The sequence below is a fragment of the Electrophorus electricus genome, chromosome 4, assembly GCF_041902795.1.
Source record: "Electrophorus electricus isolate QZ-2024a chromosome 4, ASM4190279v1, whole genome shotgun sequence".
NCBI lineage: Eukaryota > Metazoa > Chordata > Actinopteri > Gymnotiformes > Gymnotidae > Electrophorus > Electrophorus electricus.
This window is the reverse complement of record NC_137500.1, coordinates 26,510,421-26,523,975: the sequence shown is the minus strand read 5'-3', so window position 1 is coordinate 26,523,975 and position 13,555 is coordinate 26,510,421. Positions and strand designations below refer to the sequence as shown.

The following is a 13,555-nucleotide window of genomic DNA, read 5'->3' as shown; positions in this document are numbered from 1 at the left end:
CCAGAGTATCAAGGTAAGAGGGTTTTCCCAGCAGCGCTCTCTTCACGCATCCCCTCCGAAACAATCATGACACCTTTGTTTTCTACAGAGTCGGAAGAAATGACACAGAAGTTGTTTAACCTGATGGAGAAAGTTAAACCTGGTGGAAAAATGTGCTACTAAAAGCTCCACCACCTACACGTGTGAAGCGGGTGTAGGCAACGCAAACATTACTTTCAGACGTGTAAGGCAGCACTAAAAGCCACATGATTAGCAGGCAGCTGGTCGAACTCTTTTGTTTTCTTTTTCTACCACTTTCTCCTGAGCGGAGAAAGTCGCAAGTCTTGGTCCAGGTTTTAAAGGGTGCTGACGATCTTTGCTATCTGCCAAGAGAAAACTGAAAGGAAAAAAACAAAACAAAAAACCCTCCACACAACTGAATCAGCAACACAATCAATCATACCCTCGTCACCACTTAATAAAGGAAGTGCAGTTTCTTTTTTATAAGTAAATGTCATAACGGAAAATCTACTGAGCTCTGTGTTCATGTTTGAACGAACACCTGCAAATGACCTTTTGATGTAGCATGTCTTAGCCTTGTCATGAAGCTTATCAAAACGTTCTCTCCCTCTCCTGAGACCCAGCTTTCTACTCCCTACCAATAAGCTTGGTTGCGCTACCAAATAATAAACACATTCTGCATCAGGTGGAGAACCTGTGCTATCTCTTTCCTCTCCAGGAATGGCCTCCCCGCCCAGTGACTGGGCACTGGACATGATGGTTTAGACAGACACGTGTATTTCATGGACATGACAAATTTCCCCACACTTCCAGTTACTATCTTTTCCCAGCTAATGAAAGAAAAGCAACAGGTTTTTTTATGAACCAGCATCCTTTATTGGCAGACACTGAGGTGAACCTCAGAATGGTCCCTAATTGGTAGCATTTTGCTGGTGCTACAAGACGTAGTCTGACCAGCGGCGGGTCCTCTGTCCAACACACCCTCCCTGAACTCTGTGTAACCGTTACAACAAGGTTGCCGTGGTGACACGAGGTAACATCATAGAGCGATGCGCATCCATACACACAAAACAATTGGTGAGAAAATGCACAAGGCAGAAATCAAAGTTGTTTTTAGCAGAAAAACACGTTGCACTGTAGCTATACATGTTGTGGCATAGCTACAAGAACATTGTAATACTGCTTGTAGATATTTAAATTACCAGTGGAAATCTTCTATTTAAATAAACACTGTAAGAGCGATTTCAACACTGTATGATTTACCTCAGTGTTGGGAGAGGCAATTCAGAAATGGCTATTTACTGTATATGGTCTCATCACCTTTAATTTTATGCACAATCGCTGCTCTTAAACTTTAGTCCTGTTGTGCCAGAACGCTACACAGTTTAGCATTTTGTCTACCACACTTCACTTTAACTTCTCAGATGATATCAGGTGTGTTGGAGAAAGTAAAACTTCCAAATACGCAGGATTAATCATTGAGAATGCTGTATTAGACGAAAATATTCGTAGGAAAAGTGCTTCGCAGTTGTGGAAATCTCAGAATGATCCGACCAGAGTAGCACAGAGAATTTCGCATTTTCCGAAGGCAAACGCTCTTTTTATGTCTGACGTGGGTCAGGCAGAGAAAGTAGGTCTTCTAGAAAATGCACAGCACATCTCAGAATGATCTAGAAACAGGTATTCACTGGAACACTGGTTGAAGCTCAGCTGGACTCACTGTTTACTTCAAGCCTGGGCTTCGCCCTTCTGGTATGGATCAGAACCAGCATACGTCTTTCTCCACAGTCAGCTCGAACAGAATGCTGTTAAATCCCAGTCTCCTTCAGGGCTACCTCTAAATGCTTGATGGGATGTGTGAGAAGCTCGGGGAAAAAAACAAAAAAACAAACAGAAACACGAGACGTCCGTTCTTTCTTCCACACTTTTTATCAGCAGCCAATTTCAGAGCATTGACTAGCAATTTTGGATCTCAGAATTCAACAGATGTCATCCTTCCAAAGCCGCTCAAAGACGTCACTGGAGCTGCTCACGCACAAACACATCTGCTACCGGTGCTGCGTAACATTATGTACATATGTACAAGTATGACTCCTAGTTGCGCCCAAGACAGATGCAACCATACATCACATCCATGAATGAATGGCGTTGCGTTGCGAGCTCCGCCCCCCCGGCTGGTGCTCACAGGACTTCGTTCTTCCACTGAAACGCAATGATTACATGATGGGTCAGACGTGTTGGAAACGTCCATCTCCTTCAGTCATCGAATTTAAAAAGTACTGGTGCGTTGGCCCAGGGTCTTTCTAGGAGACGCCCCGAATGTCCGTCGGCTCACGTCAGTAATGGGAGGTGAGGAGGAGGAAGAGAGGCAGGAGGAAGGCCAGCAGTGGCAGCCCCACCTGGGCAGTCACATGACCAGAGTGAGGGCTGAAGGGAACAGTGGTATCACCCCAAAGTCTCTCATTCTCTGTGTCCTAAAACACAAGCAAAGGTCAAAAAAACCAAGATGTTTCTTTAAAAGCACATTTTAAAACATCCATCCAGCTTTGTACTTCTATCTCAACATGTAGTACAACAGCACAAGCTAAGGGATAAAGGTGAGGATGTTGAATCAGTTTCGACCAATCACGGCTGTGCACAGGATGGCCCTTTTAGAATGAGCTATTTTTGAAGGTCAGCTATGATTGGCACTATTATTTGTGGGGTTTTTTTAAATTTTTTATTATTAGTTAATTTTGTAAATACAACACTTACAGCTGTTACTACAGCAATGATGATTATTAATAGACCTTCACATACAAGAGAAGGTCAAGAAGCTAATTACAAGTACTGAGGAAAAAAAAAACCTAAAATCTTTCAAATGACTTAAGCTCGAACAGCCATCTATGGAGCTGGTCACTAAAGTGTTCAGTGCCTATTATTATGGGATGTCTGGAATACAGGGAACTCTACAGACAGACAGACAAGCAGTCAAGCAAACACTCACAATGACCACATCCACAGATAATATTCTCAGCTGCTGGGATATTAGGTGCCAGCAGCTTCAAAACACACACCTTAACCCAAGGCAGCAGGCTGCAGCAGTAAACACAATCTTAATAGCTCGGCAGGGTCATAACGTGATCTTTTCTGGTGTAAAACTCTGATTTATACGTGATCCATCCAAATGAAAGGATTTCGGAGGTTCTCTTTTTGCGTTAGAGATATGCCGTACCGACAGCAGCCGCAAACACAGTAGTCTCCCTTTCTGTTCCTCTTAACCCTCACCTGTGTAGGTATGGCTGGGCTTGCTACGTTCTCCTCCGTATCCATGGAGACGAACCCCAGAGTGGTGTGCCTTGCCCCCCTGTCCGTCACAGGGCTTAGATGTTCCAGTTGGCTGGGGGTGGGCGTGAGGTCCATTCCATTCCCAAACGTAACCAGAGCGTTCCCTATTCATGCAAACGGACAAACAGGTCCGGAGTCAGAGCTTGGAGTGGCGACATTCCAGAGAAGGTGCACCGAATGACCCTGTGGTGCCGGGGAGCTGTGTTCCGCTCAGCCCAGCTCCTGCTGTTCTCAGCCAGCCATTTAAATGCAGGGCGGGGGGAGGGTGCTGGGCGAAGGCCTGAATAGGGACGAGTGCTCAGTATTCCTCTCGGGTGGCCAAGCTGCACCTGCCTCCACACTTCCTTTACGAGGCCCTCAGCCAAAAATGGCTCTCGGGGCCCTCCGGCGCCTCCATGGAGGCGCCACGGCGACGGAGGGGACCGGAGAGGGAACAGGAGACGCTTAGTCGCGAGCCGTCTCTGTTTGAACGGGGGAGTGGATGATGAAGAGTAAACACACTGTTGATTATGCAGAAGGGTTGTGGCAGGCCTGGCCAGGACGAAGAGGAGAGAGGGAGAGAGAGAGAGAGAGAGAGAGAGAGAGAGAGAGAGAGAGAGAGAGAGAGAGAGAGAGAGAGAGAGCCCTGGAACGCAAGCAGGCGCCTTGCTCCTGGTCTCGCGTGCTGTTGAACTACGTAGCGGTGGAGGCCAAGAGAGAAGGAGAGAATGACAGACCCAAGTAGAGAGAGAGAGAGAGAGAGAGAGAGACAGAGAGAGATTCTCTCCAAAACTCATTAATATGCAATAATAATTGCATATTTTCACATCCGGAACCACAGAGAGGAAACGTGAGATTCTTTCCTCACTGCTGTATAAGACTGATCCATAAAATCCTGACAAGATGATTTTTTTCCTGCTCTATAAAAATCCTAATCTAAGAAGCGCCAGGCCGACGTGTTCGCCAGCCGATAGGGAGAGAGTGAACGCTCCGGGGGGGAGGGTTTGGGGAGCCCCAGCTGTGAAGCACGATGGGCTGGTTAAAGGGGGAGAACTCGTGCACTCCACGCGCCCGGCTTCAGAGCACACTCACCCGCAATGCGTGACACTGCAGAGGACATGCTCCTTACACACTAACGACGAAATGCCAGCGTGTGGGCGGTGCACGCTTCAGAAATGCCGCCGATATCGCTAAGTGAACTCTTCGGAGAAACAGCTGTGCTGCCTACCTTTTGTCTGGCACTTGCAAGAACGTTCACAAGTGCAAAAGCACCTGTTAAACAAACATGCCACTGCTGCACTTAATTGGGAAAAAAGAGAAAAAAACAGAATATTCCCTCCAACCATGCAGCTCATTAAACAAATATGAGATTATGATACCAATACTCAACATTTTATTGCAAGTTGTGTTTTGCACCAGGCCAAGGAAATTCTGACATAATTGCAAAGGCAATTTGCCTGTTATTGTAATGGGCTTTCTTTTCTTTTTTATGTCAGTGCACTTCTGAGGAGAAACAGGAATGTATAATGTGTCTAGACCTGAGACACATCTGGGGTGTAGCAAGCCAGATGTACTGTATGTGTTTCATACAGTCTCTAGATTATCAATCAGTACAGAATCATGGTAATGTAAACTACAGATGCAGAATCACTAATACAAAATGCACAGTTTTGGTTCAGCTAGACACACACACACACACACACACACACACATATATATATATGTGTGTGTGTGTGTGTGTGTGTGTGTGTGTGTGTGTGTGTGTGTGTGTGTGTGTGTGTGTGTAAAATCGGAGCACTATGGGCCGTGACCCCACAAACTGGGAGAACGGCTACAGCTGATCCCAGGAATGATATCTGAGATCTCAGACCAGAAGAGTGCAGTCCTGGGAACAGCTAAGATACTACACAGGACCCTCAAGCTCCCGGAGGACCTGAGCTTAACTAAAAAGAAACTGCCCAGGGAACGGTTAATGGAGAAAAAAAAATGTTAATGTGATTGGATAAGTACATAAATGCTCATGCTACAAATCCAATCATTTGACAGGCCACAGATGATGATAGTAACATTTACAGGTTCCTTCATTTCACAGATGTGACAGGGGTGATGTCCAAAAGTAGTCTTCACTGGTTAACTGATGGGAACAGTAGTGCAGAGGAGAGCGCAAGACTCACTCAGGCAGACGTTTTCAGTGAAGTAATCGAGGAACTCTGTGCACTGCTCTCTCTGACTGCCTGTTGTCGAGCATGTGCACCATGGCGACACGTTGGAAGTGGCATTATCGACGTAGTTCGGGGTGATGGAGCTCCCTGCAGAAACCAAGCATTTTTATCAGAATCAGAGCCCGGTGCAAACATGCCAGACCTGTTTGGCTATCATCTAATTAACAATGGAGTCTCGCCTAGTGGCTTGCTACCCATGTGCTTAGCGAATGCAATTTCGATGAATACAAAAGTCAAAATGTTATAAGTACACGGTGCTCCGACAAGAAGACCAAAACCACAGCCCACAAGTTGTACATCGCCCGTTGGGTCCGCATCACACAGAGAGCAAACGTTAGCTTAACGTCTGCCGTAATGCAGAGCTCTGTGGGAGACGTCCCTAGGTGATTCGGAGAACCAGGTGTGTTTGAAAAGGGAACAGATGAAAATATTTGGCGCAGTGCTCCCTGTGGACCCCCTTCTCACTCCCCTCTGGAGACTCCAGTAAATTGGCTTCAGGATGACCAGAACTCTTCAGCAGAGACTGGCCATTTTTCAAAGCGCGCACTCCAATTCTGGGCCCCCACGCACCAACTTACGTACAAGGGGGCAAGGATGTGATCCTTCCTGTTGAGCTGAGACACTGCGACAGAAGACAGCACTGTTCACAAACGTAACGACGAGTTGATGTCCTTCGTCGCCTCAGCTACTGGAGGTCAGCGCTATACCCGTTAACCTTTTGAACCTGAGCTGTACACCTCTGATCTACACCTACGCTCATGATATCTACACTTGTTTTCTACCACTGCAGCACATACGAATCTCCAAGCTGAGTACAGCAAACACCCTTTTTGATTAAAGTATTTATGTGCAAAAAAAACCCCCAAACTTGAAATTGTTTGTCAAAATCCTTTATATTCTCTCTGTAAAGCAAAATATAGCTGCTGTCGGACGCTCTGTGTGTGCGCTCCATGTGTATGAGGAAGCTCTGTATGTATAGAGACCATACAGCCACGTAAGGTCTGCAGTGTCTGAGCCATCAAACACAGTCTCACACACTAAGCATGACACAACAACTTCTGTCCTCGCGGCACAGTGAGAACAGCTCACCCGTGTTGCATGCCTTGAACGTTTGAAAGCGTCTCATTGCTAGCGCTGCAGTCTAATAAAGCCCCTGTATTGTGTGAGTTGGAGCTGTAGGGTGCTGGTGGCAACACCTTTGAAATGCATTCAGTCTGCCTGCATTTCTGTTTTAGTGGCCAGGGAAGAATAGCCCTGTGTTCAGAGGGGTTATGATATAGGGTGCATTTCAAGCCAATCGCCATCAAAGGCATTTCACAGAACAATAACAACTCTCACACTTCACACAGTGAATCTGAGAGGTCTTATTTCCAATTTCAAAAAGTGCCCCCCCCCCCCCCCCCCCGCGCTTGCTTCGTCTTCTTCGTTTCTCTCTACACACACGTCTTGCTCTCTCTTGCTGTACCTGCTGACTGTCCTGAGTTCTCCGAGGCACGCCCTCCACTCCAGCCTCCCTGGGCCCCATCTCCCCTCTTATCCTGTTCCTTCCTCCACATCCCTCCGCCCTCTTTCTCTCTCCATCCGCCGCCCCCGCCTATCCTCTCTCTCCTTGGCTTTCCCCTTGACCTCAGCTCTCGGCTCAGCTCTCTCTCTCTCTCTCTCTCTCTCTCTCTCTCTCTCTCTCTCTCTCTCTCCGTACCTACCTATTAGGCCGGTGTAGGCGAGGAGACACGCGGCGTAATTCCCCTGCTTGCATCCGCTGCCGGACTGCCCCTCGGGCTGGCAGTCGTGATGAAACTGGGCCAAGCGGGACCTGCGGGACGAGCAGAGCACACAGTCCTGCTGACCAGCGGAGGCCCAGGGGGCCTGATGAGGAACACTAGCAAACAGGGCAGTCAGTGTTCTCACTGGGGCCTAATTAACCACCGACAGGCCCAATGCTGATGTATCACAGACACTGCGACTTTTCCACACTTACATTTATAAACTCACTAATAGCTGCGGTCATTTTTTTTCTCTCTCTCAGCCCTTGTCAGACCAAAGGCCGTTAATAAAACATGAGAACAGAACAGAAATCACCTGTCCATTCTATCTGTTTTTTTTAACCATTTTTTTTCTAGGAAATCTCAGAAAAAAAAAGGCCTGTTTCTGTAGTCCCCCTCTGTGTCTGTCTAGCTCCAATTATGCCAGGAGGTTTCCTTTGCGTTATTTATGGCGGTGGAGCTCAGACTTGTGCAGTGTGACAGTGCCACGCTGAATCTTGGGCACCACAACCATTAGCATGACTTGAAGAGGAGCAGGTGCGGATGGTCCTAGCTAAAGCTCTCCACCAGCCGTACATCTGACCCTGTTTTCTCTTTAAGCAATAAATAAGATTTGTTTGACTTCACGAACTGCACAAAACCAATCATACGTCTGAACTTCAGAAGCTGCCTAGAAGCTCAAAGGTTTGTTTGCTTGTTTCTCCCCTGCACTTTCAGTTTATTAAAAGCAAGCAGAGGAGAAAGGGGAACATTAAGAAACGAAAGAAACGTAAAGAAAGTTGAAGAATAAACCCTTAAAGTTACTTTTAGCAAAACGCTCTTGCGCCTTTGCCGGGGAAGAAGCGGTCGCGCCTGTCTCCTGGAAACGAGTGCTGCTACATTCAACGGTCCGTGCGAGAGTTCGCCCGAGGTGCAACAGCCCAGCCGTGGGGCACGCGAGCGGGGCCAAGGGCCGGGGTCGCTGGCACTCACCTGCACACGTAGTCGGCCCTGCACAGCCTCATCTGCGTGAGGCAGCTGGGCTTCTCCGGTGCCTCATATGAGCAGCTGGGCACGATGGTCTGGCGGCGGCGCTCCGAGCAGGCCACATCGGCGCAGGGGCAGAAGAGCAGCTCGTGTGTGTGCTCCGCCGGCACGCGGTCGAAGAAGCGCCGCAGGGCCTTGTTGCAGCGCGAACGGTTGCACGGTCCACCGCGGCCCGATGGCTTGATGCACGCCGACACGTACTCCGTGCGCAAGCGCTGGCAAGTGTCATCCACGTTGCACGCCTTGGCCGCGTCCAGGCAGCGGTTCACTGCCGACACGCCGCTCTCTGAGTCTGTCAGGACCGTGCAGAGAGACAGGGGAAAGGAGTGAGTTTGTTGGCGATGGGAGGACGCAGGTTAAAGTACCAGAAAACTTGGCACCGAATTTTTTTTTTTTTTCTGTCGACATATCGTCACAAAAATAACCAAAAACAAAACAAAGAAACAAATAAACAAACAAACAAAAACATAAAGTGCAGGTAAAAGCAAGGGGAAATGAAAATAATCTCGGCATCAATCACCCCCTCATCCTCTTCCCTCTTTCATTACACGCTCTTTCATACACGTCTCCCCGTGGTCGGCAAACAGATGTTTTGGGCCAAAAACGCAGCTGAACCCCTATCTGCATTATTTGAGGAAGCGGCTTTGTTGGTGCTTGTGGAGCTGTGGAAAAACACGAGCCCTCAAGCGAAGCCCGAGTCCAAGAAAACCTCTCACACAGCGGCCGAATGAAAGCGAGGGATCGTTTAAAGAGATAACACGATGAAAGGAAATAAAAAACAGAAAACTAATACACATTTGTGATGACTGGCCTTATCTTCCTGCTTGGTGGTGGCCGGCGTTAAATTTTTCTCTTAAGTGAAATGTTAGGAGATACCCAGACATCCAGACACGTGCGTGGCTAACTGTGCTCAGAGATATATAGGCGCTTTTATATTCCTGTAGTGTCTGCAGGACGGGGGCAGGACGGGGGCAGGATGAGGGCAGGAGAGCTGTGGTGTTTGGGGCTGGTAGACCCGCTGCACGCGTGCAGAGAGACCAGACACAGTCAGGCGTGGAGGACTCCAAGCCTGACTTGCATGAAAGAGCTGCACTAAAGCCAAGTCCTGTCGTACTTCTCATAGGGCAGACAATTCAAATGCACGACACACAAGCTCCGCATGTTTCATGGCATTACATAGCATACGCTTAGCACCCAGTTTATTAGAAACACCTACCTGGTACCTACACTCACTGGCCAGATCACTCGCTACGTCTGTCTTATAGGGTTAAATGTACTGCTCTGTCATATCTGTTGAAAAGCACAGTTCATCAGGGATTCTTTGCCCGACCAGTGCTGGTCAGAAACTGACCACAGTGACCAGTGCTAACTTGCTGTAGTGATGGACCTTTCTCAGCACAACAAAACACTGAAATAACTGTGGCCTTGTTACAAGTGTCAAACTGATAGCAGCGTGACAGGGCTTTTTATATGTGTGGTTTGAACAGCTGGAGGAAATGACTGTAGGGTGGTTGGTGTTTAAGGAACATGTAAACACCACTAAAATATCTGTAGGTCGGTTGGTGCATTTAGGGTACATGTAAACACCACTAAAACGACAGTAGGGGGGTTGGTGCATTTAGGATACATGTAAACACTTCACTAAAATGACTGTAGGGTGGTTGGTGTTTATGGTACATGTAAACACTTCACTAAAATGACTGTAGGGTGGTTGGTGCATTTGAGGTACATGTAAACACCACTAAAATTACAGTAGGGTGGTTGGTGTGTTTTAGATACATGTAAACACCACTAAAATGACTGTAGGGTGGTTGGCGCGTTTAGGGTACATGTAAACACTTCACTAAAATAACTGTAGGGTGTTTGCCGCATTTAGGGTGAGATATTATGATGTTTCCACATTTACATTTTTCCCACCATCTACTGCTGTATTCTCATTACCATAAAAATGAGTAAATGAATCCGCATGAGTGCAGAGCTCACGTTATTCAGAGACTCATAAAATGGCCTCTATTCAAAAACAGCTTCTTTGAGTCCTGCCCCTGTTCAGAAATTGTCTTTAGGGATGGAATTGATTTGCATGTGTATTCTTGAAAGTAACCCAGACTCTAAAGACTGTGATTTGGTTCAGGAAAACAACTTGATGCTTTGCAGATACTCTACAGCATTTAGCCAACACTTTTATCCAAAGCGACTTACAATAATGACTGAGTAACGTTGAGGGTTAAAAGTCTTGCTCAGGGGCTCAACGGTGGCTACTTAGTAGTGGTGGTGGTGCCTGAACTGGCAACCCTGTGATTTCAAGTTAAATACCTTAACCACTGAGCTAACACTACAGCTGTCTAACTAGCTAACACTGTCTCTGACAAGACACTTACAAGACAGTATCAGTGTGTCTATAAATCCTTTCACTTTTATTACAGAACAATTGGTCTGTTAACTACTGTTGCAAAAACACTCAGCAAGCTGTGTCACCCGCCCAAACTCCCCAATGGATTAGACTTGTGCTCACAGCAGCTGGACAATTTAATTAAGGCATGGTCAACTTGTATAGCAGCGTCTGTGACATTAATGATGGGTGATACTAAATTCAGGCAGGATTTACCTACTCTGTAGATATGGCAGATTTGTGAGATTTGAACACCGCGCAGCTACCAGAGCAAAGAGCACACAAGTTAGAGCTTTGAATGTCAAATGCATCTTAAGTAGAATTTAAAACATTTTTTTTTTTTGCTGTTATACTGAACATTGTATATTATGTTAGTGACAAAAACTGAACTGACATTTCTTGAAGGTTTGGAAGATGTGTCTGGCCAATGGTTTTCTCAGCCCCGACAGCACATGAGCGGAGACGAGGTCGCTGGCTGGAGTTTAAGGCACAGTCTGGACTGAGCACAGGTGCTCTTTATTGCATACATTCACTGTGATAATGCTACACTGCTCAGCTGGTGTTTCTTCTGTGAATCAGCTGCAGACCTAGCAGATGATAGTAATGCCATACACGTGTCCTGCACCAGGGGGGCCGAGGCTGTTATCGGCTACACAAGAAGGATTTACTTGTACATACGACACAGTTGTTTCTCAAATATCCTCCTCTCAGTATTCTTATGTCATGACCTCTAATATGTAAAACTAGCACTCATAGTGTCCCCAACAGAACAAGGTCAATAATCATTTTCTTTTCATGACCAATAACTCTGAAACAATATCAATAATGAACAGAAATCAGGCAATATAAACCTTCATACATAAAGAGCCTGGTAATACCCATGTGAATCTGTTCAAATAAACCAAGGACGATAAAGAAATAAATGAATGGGTTTTTGTTTAAGCGGGTGATAAATTTGTCTTTGCAACCATCACATGAACATCTCTCCAGTCTACTGTACGTTCATAAATGATTTCTTTACCCAAGGTACACGGCAGGTCAAAGGTGCATGTTATTCCAAAATAGCTCATGGGTTCACCTGCAGTGATAGAAGCTAGTCGGACGTAGTCGTAACCTCTGGCCATGGCTTCATATGGGTAGCTTTCCACCAGGTTGAGGCCTAGGGAGACAGGACAGGTTCAGACACCACAACCCCTCAGTAAAGGTTAAGCAGGTTTTGCATTTACATTGGATCGTGGGTTAACAAATGCGTTGGGAATTTTGCCGTGGGCGCGTACTATGAGCGAGCTCTCACCGTGCATGCCGGACTGGTGGAGGCTCCAGTATATACTGAGGCAGTTCTTCTCCCTCTTCATGCCACGTCGGCACTGGCAGCCGTGCAGCGGGCTGGACAGCAAGGCGGACACAGCGCTGGCACACTGGCTGCGGGCGCCGGGGCCCAGCTTGACGCTGCCGTCACCAGCCACGCACTGACGCAGGGTCCGCAGACGAGGGCTACAGCTGTCATCACTGGAGCATGTGTCCCCCGCAAGCAGGCAGTCTCTGCCTGCACAAAGCAGCACCTGCAGGGCTGCTCACACACACACACACACACACACACACACACACACACACACACACACACACACACACCATCTTTAGGTAAGCTCTGTGGAGTCGTTTCCGGGGTCTTGAGTGAAAGAATGAAAGGTCAAGATTAAGCCTTTAAGACCACCACGGTCTTTCATGCTGTAGGTCTTTGCGCTCATGACTGTTCAAAGAATCTGTTGCCCAAATGCCCTGATGTTGATTAGAACCTAACAGGAGCCAATAATTACTGCACCAGAGAGATGAATGGTTCCTTCATTCAGGACGCATTAGAATTATTGATAACATTTCTGGATTTGCATCAGTTGGCCATGTTGCTTTTTTTCCTAATGAAAAAAATGTTTCAAATGTAATAGTCTCTTCACATTAAGAGACAAAAGGGTAAGACACTATAAGGTTCTTCTTTAGAGGTTTCAATTTTACATTTATCTGACATTTTATCCAAAGCAACTTACAATTGTGACTGAGCACAACTTGAGTAATTGAGTGTTAAGGGTCTTGCTCAGGGGCCCAACAGTGACAACCTGGCAGTGGTGGGACTTGAACTGGCAACCTTCTGATTACTAGTCCAGGACCTTAACCACTGAAGTTAATTTAATAAATCCTTTTGTTGTCAAGCAAACATTGTGTGACCCTCAGAGATTTCAGAAGGCACTGAGCTGACAGTACTGGTGACTTAAGTCCATGTCACTGAGAGCCTGTCAATGGCATCCATGGCAACTTGCGAAACAATAGCTCCTTAAATAAACCCTCAGAGCAAGATTCATAACATTTCCTCATCGTACTGAAGAAATCGATGCATGTGGAGAAGTTTTGAACGGAGGATCTAGAAAGTATTGTTACAGCACCTTCATTACAAAATTTAAAAAGATAAAAGAAAGAAAACCTCCAGTTTTGAGACGCCTTGCTGGGAGAATGCGATATGGCACTTCACCCACTGGTTTTGTTCATATTTCTCATGTTTTGAAACACATCTACAGAACAATCAGTGCATGTTACATTCAATTCATACCCATTTTCAAATAAAACATTACTTTTGAAACAACATTTTCCTTATTTCATCTCTTTTCTGAACAACAGTGCCTTTGTTTCGTGTAAAACATATTTAAACCATATGCCATTCTTAACACTAAAAATGAAAATAAGAATATATATGAATATATATATATATATATATATGGATCCTAAAATATACCTTGGACAGTACCACCTGAACTGCTGGATCATAACATATACCATGGACCATACTGCGTGAACCTCTG

The 13,555-nt window shown here is 46.3% G+C and overlaps 1 protein-coding gene across 2 annotated transcripts in view; it reads right to left on the bottom strand.

Moving 5' to 3' along the window:
• Positions 1 to 275: 275 nt before the first annotated feature.
• gfra4b (GDNF family receptor alpha 4b) overlaps positions 276 to 13,555 on the bottom strand; it is a 34,955-nt gene continuing 21,675 nt past the window's right edge. Inside the window, exons 2-8 of one of the 2 annotated variants that reach the window (XM_035535196.2) lie at positions 12,001 to 12,276; positions 11,785 to 11,865; positions 8,264 to 8,609; positions 7,232 to 7,341; positions 5,481 to 5,615; positions 3,268 to 3,431; positions 276 to 2,474 (exon numbers count right to left, since the gene is read on the bottom strand). In XM_035535196.2, the coding sequence (XP_035391089.1) occupies positions 2,337 to 2,474; positions 3,268 to 3,431; positions 5,481 to 5,615; positions 7,232 to 7,341; positions 8,264 to 8,609; positions 11,785 to 11,865; positions 12,001 to 12,276 (1,250 nt within the window). In that variant the 3' untranslated portion in view covers positions 276 to 2,336. The remainder of the gene's footprint in view (positions 2,475 to 3,267; positions 3,432 to 5,480; positions 5,616 to 7,231; positions 7,342 to 8,263; positions 8,610 to 11,784; positions 11,866 to 12,000; positions 12,277 to 13,555) is intronic. The other variant, XM_035535195.2, reaches the window with a different exon arrangement.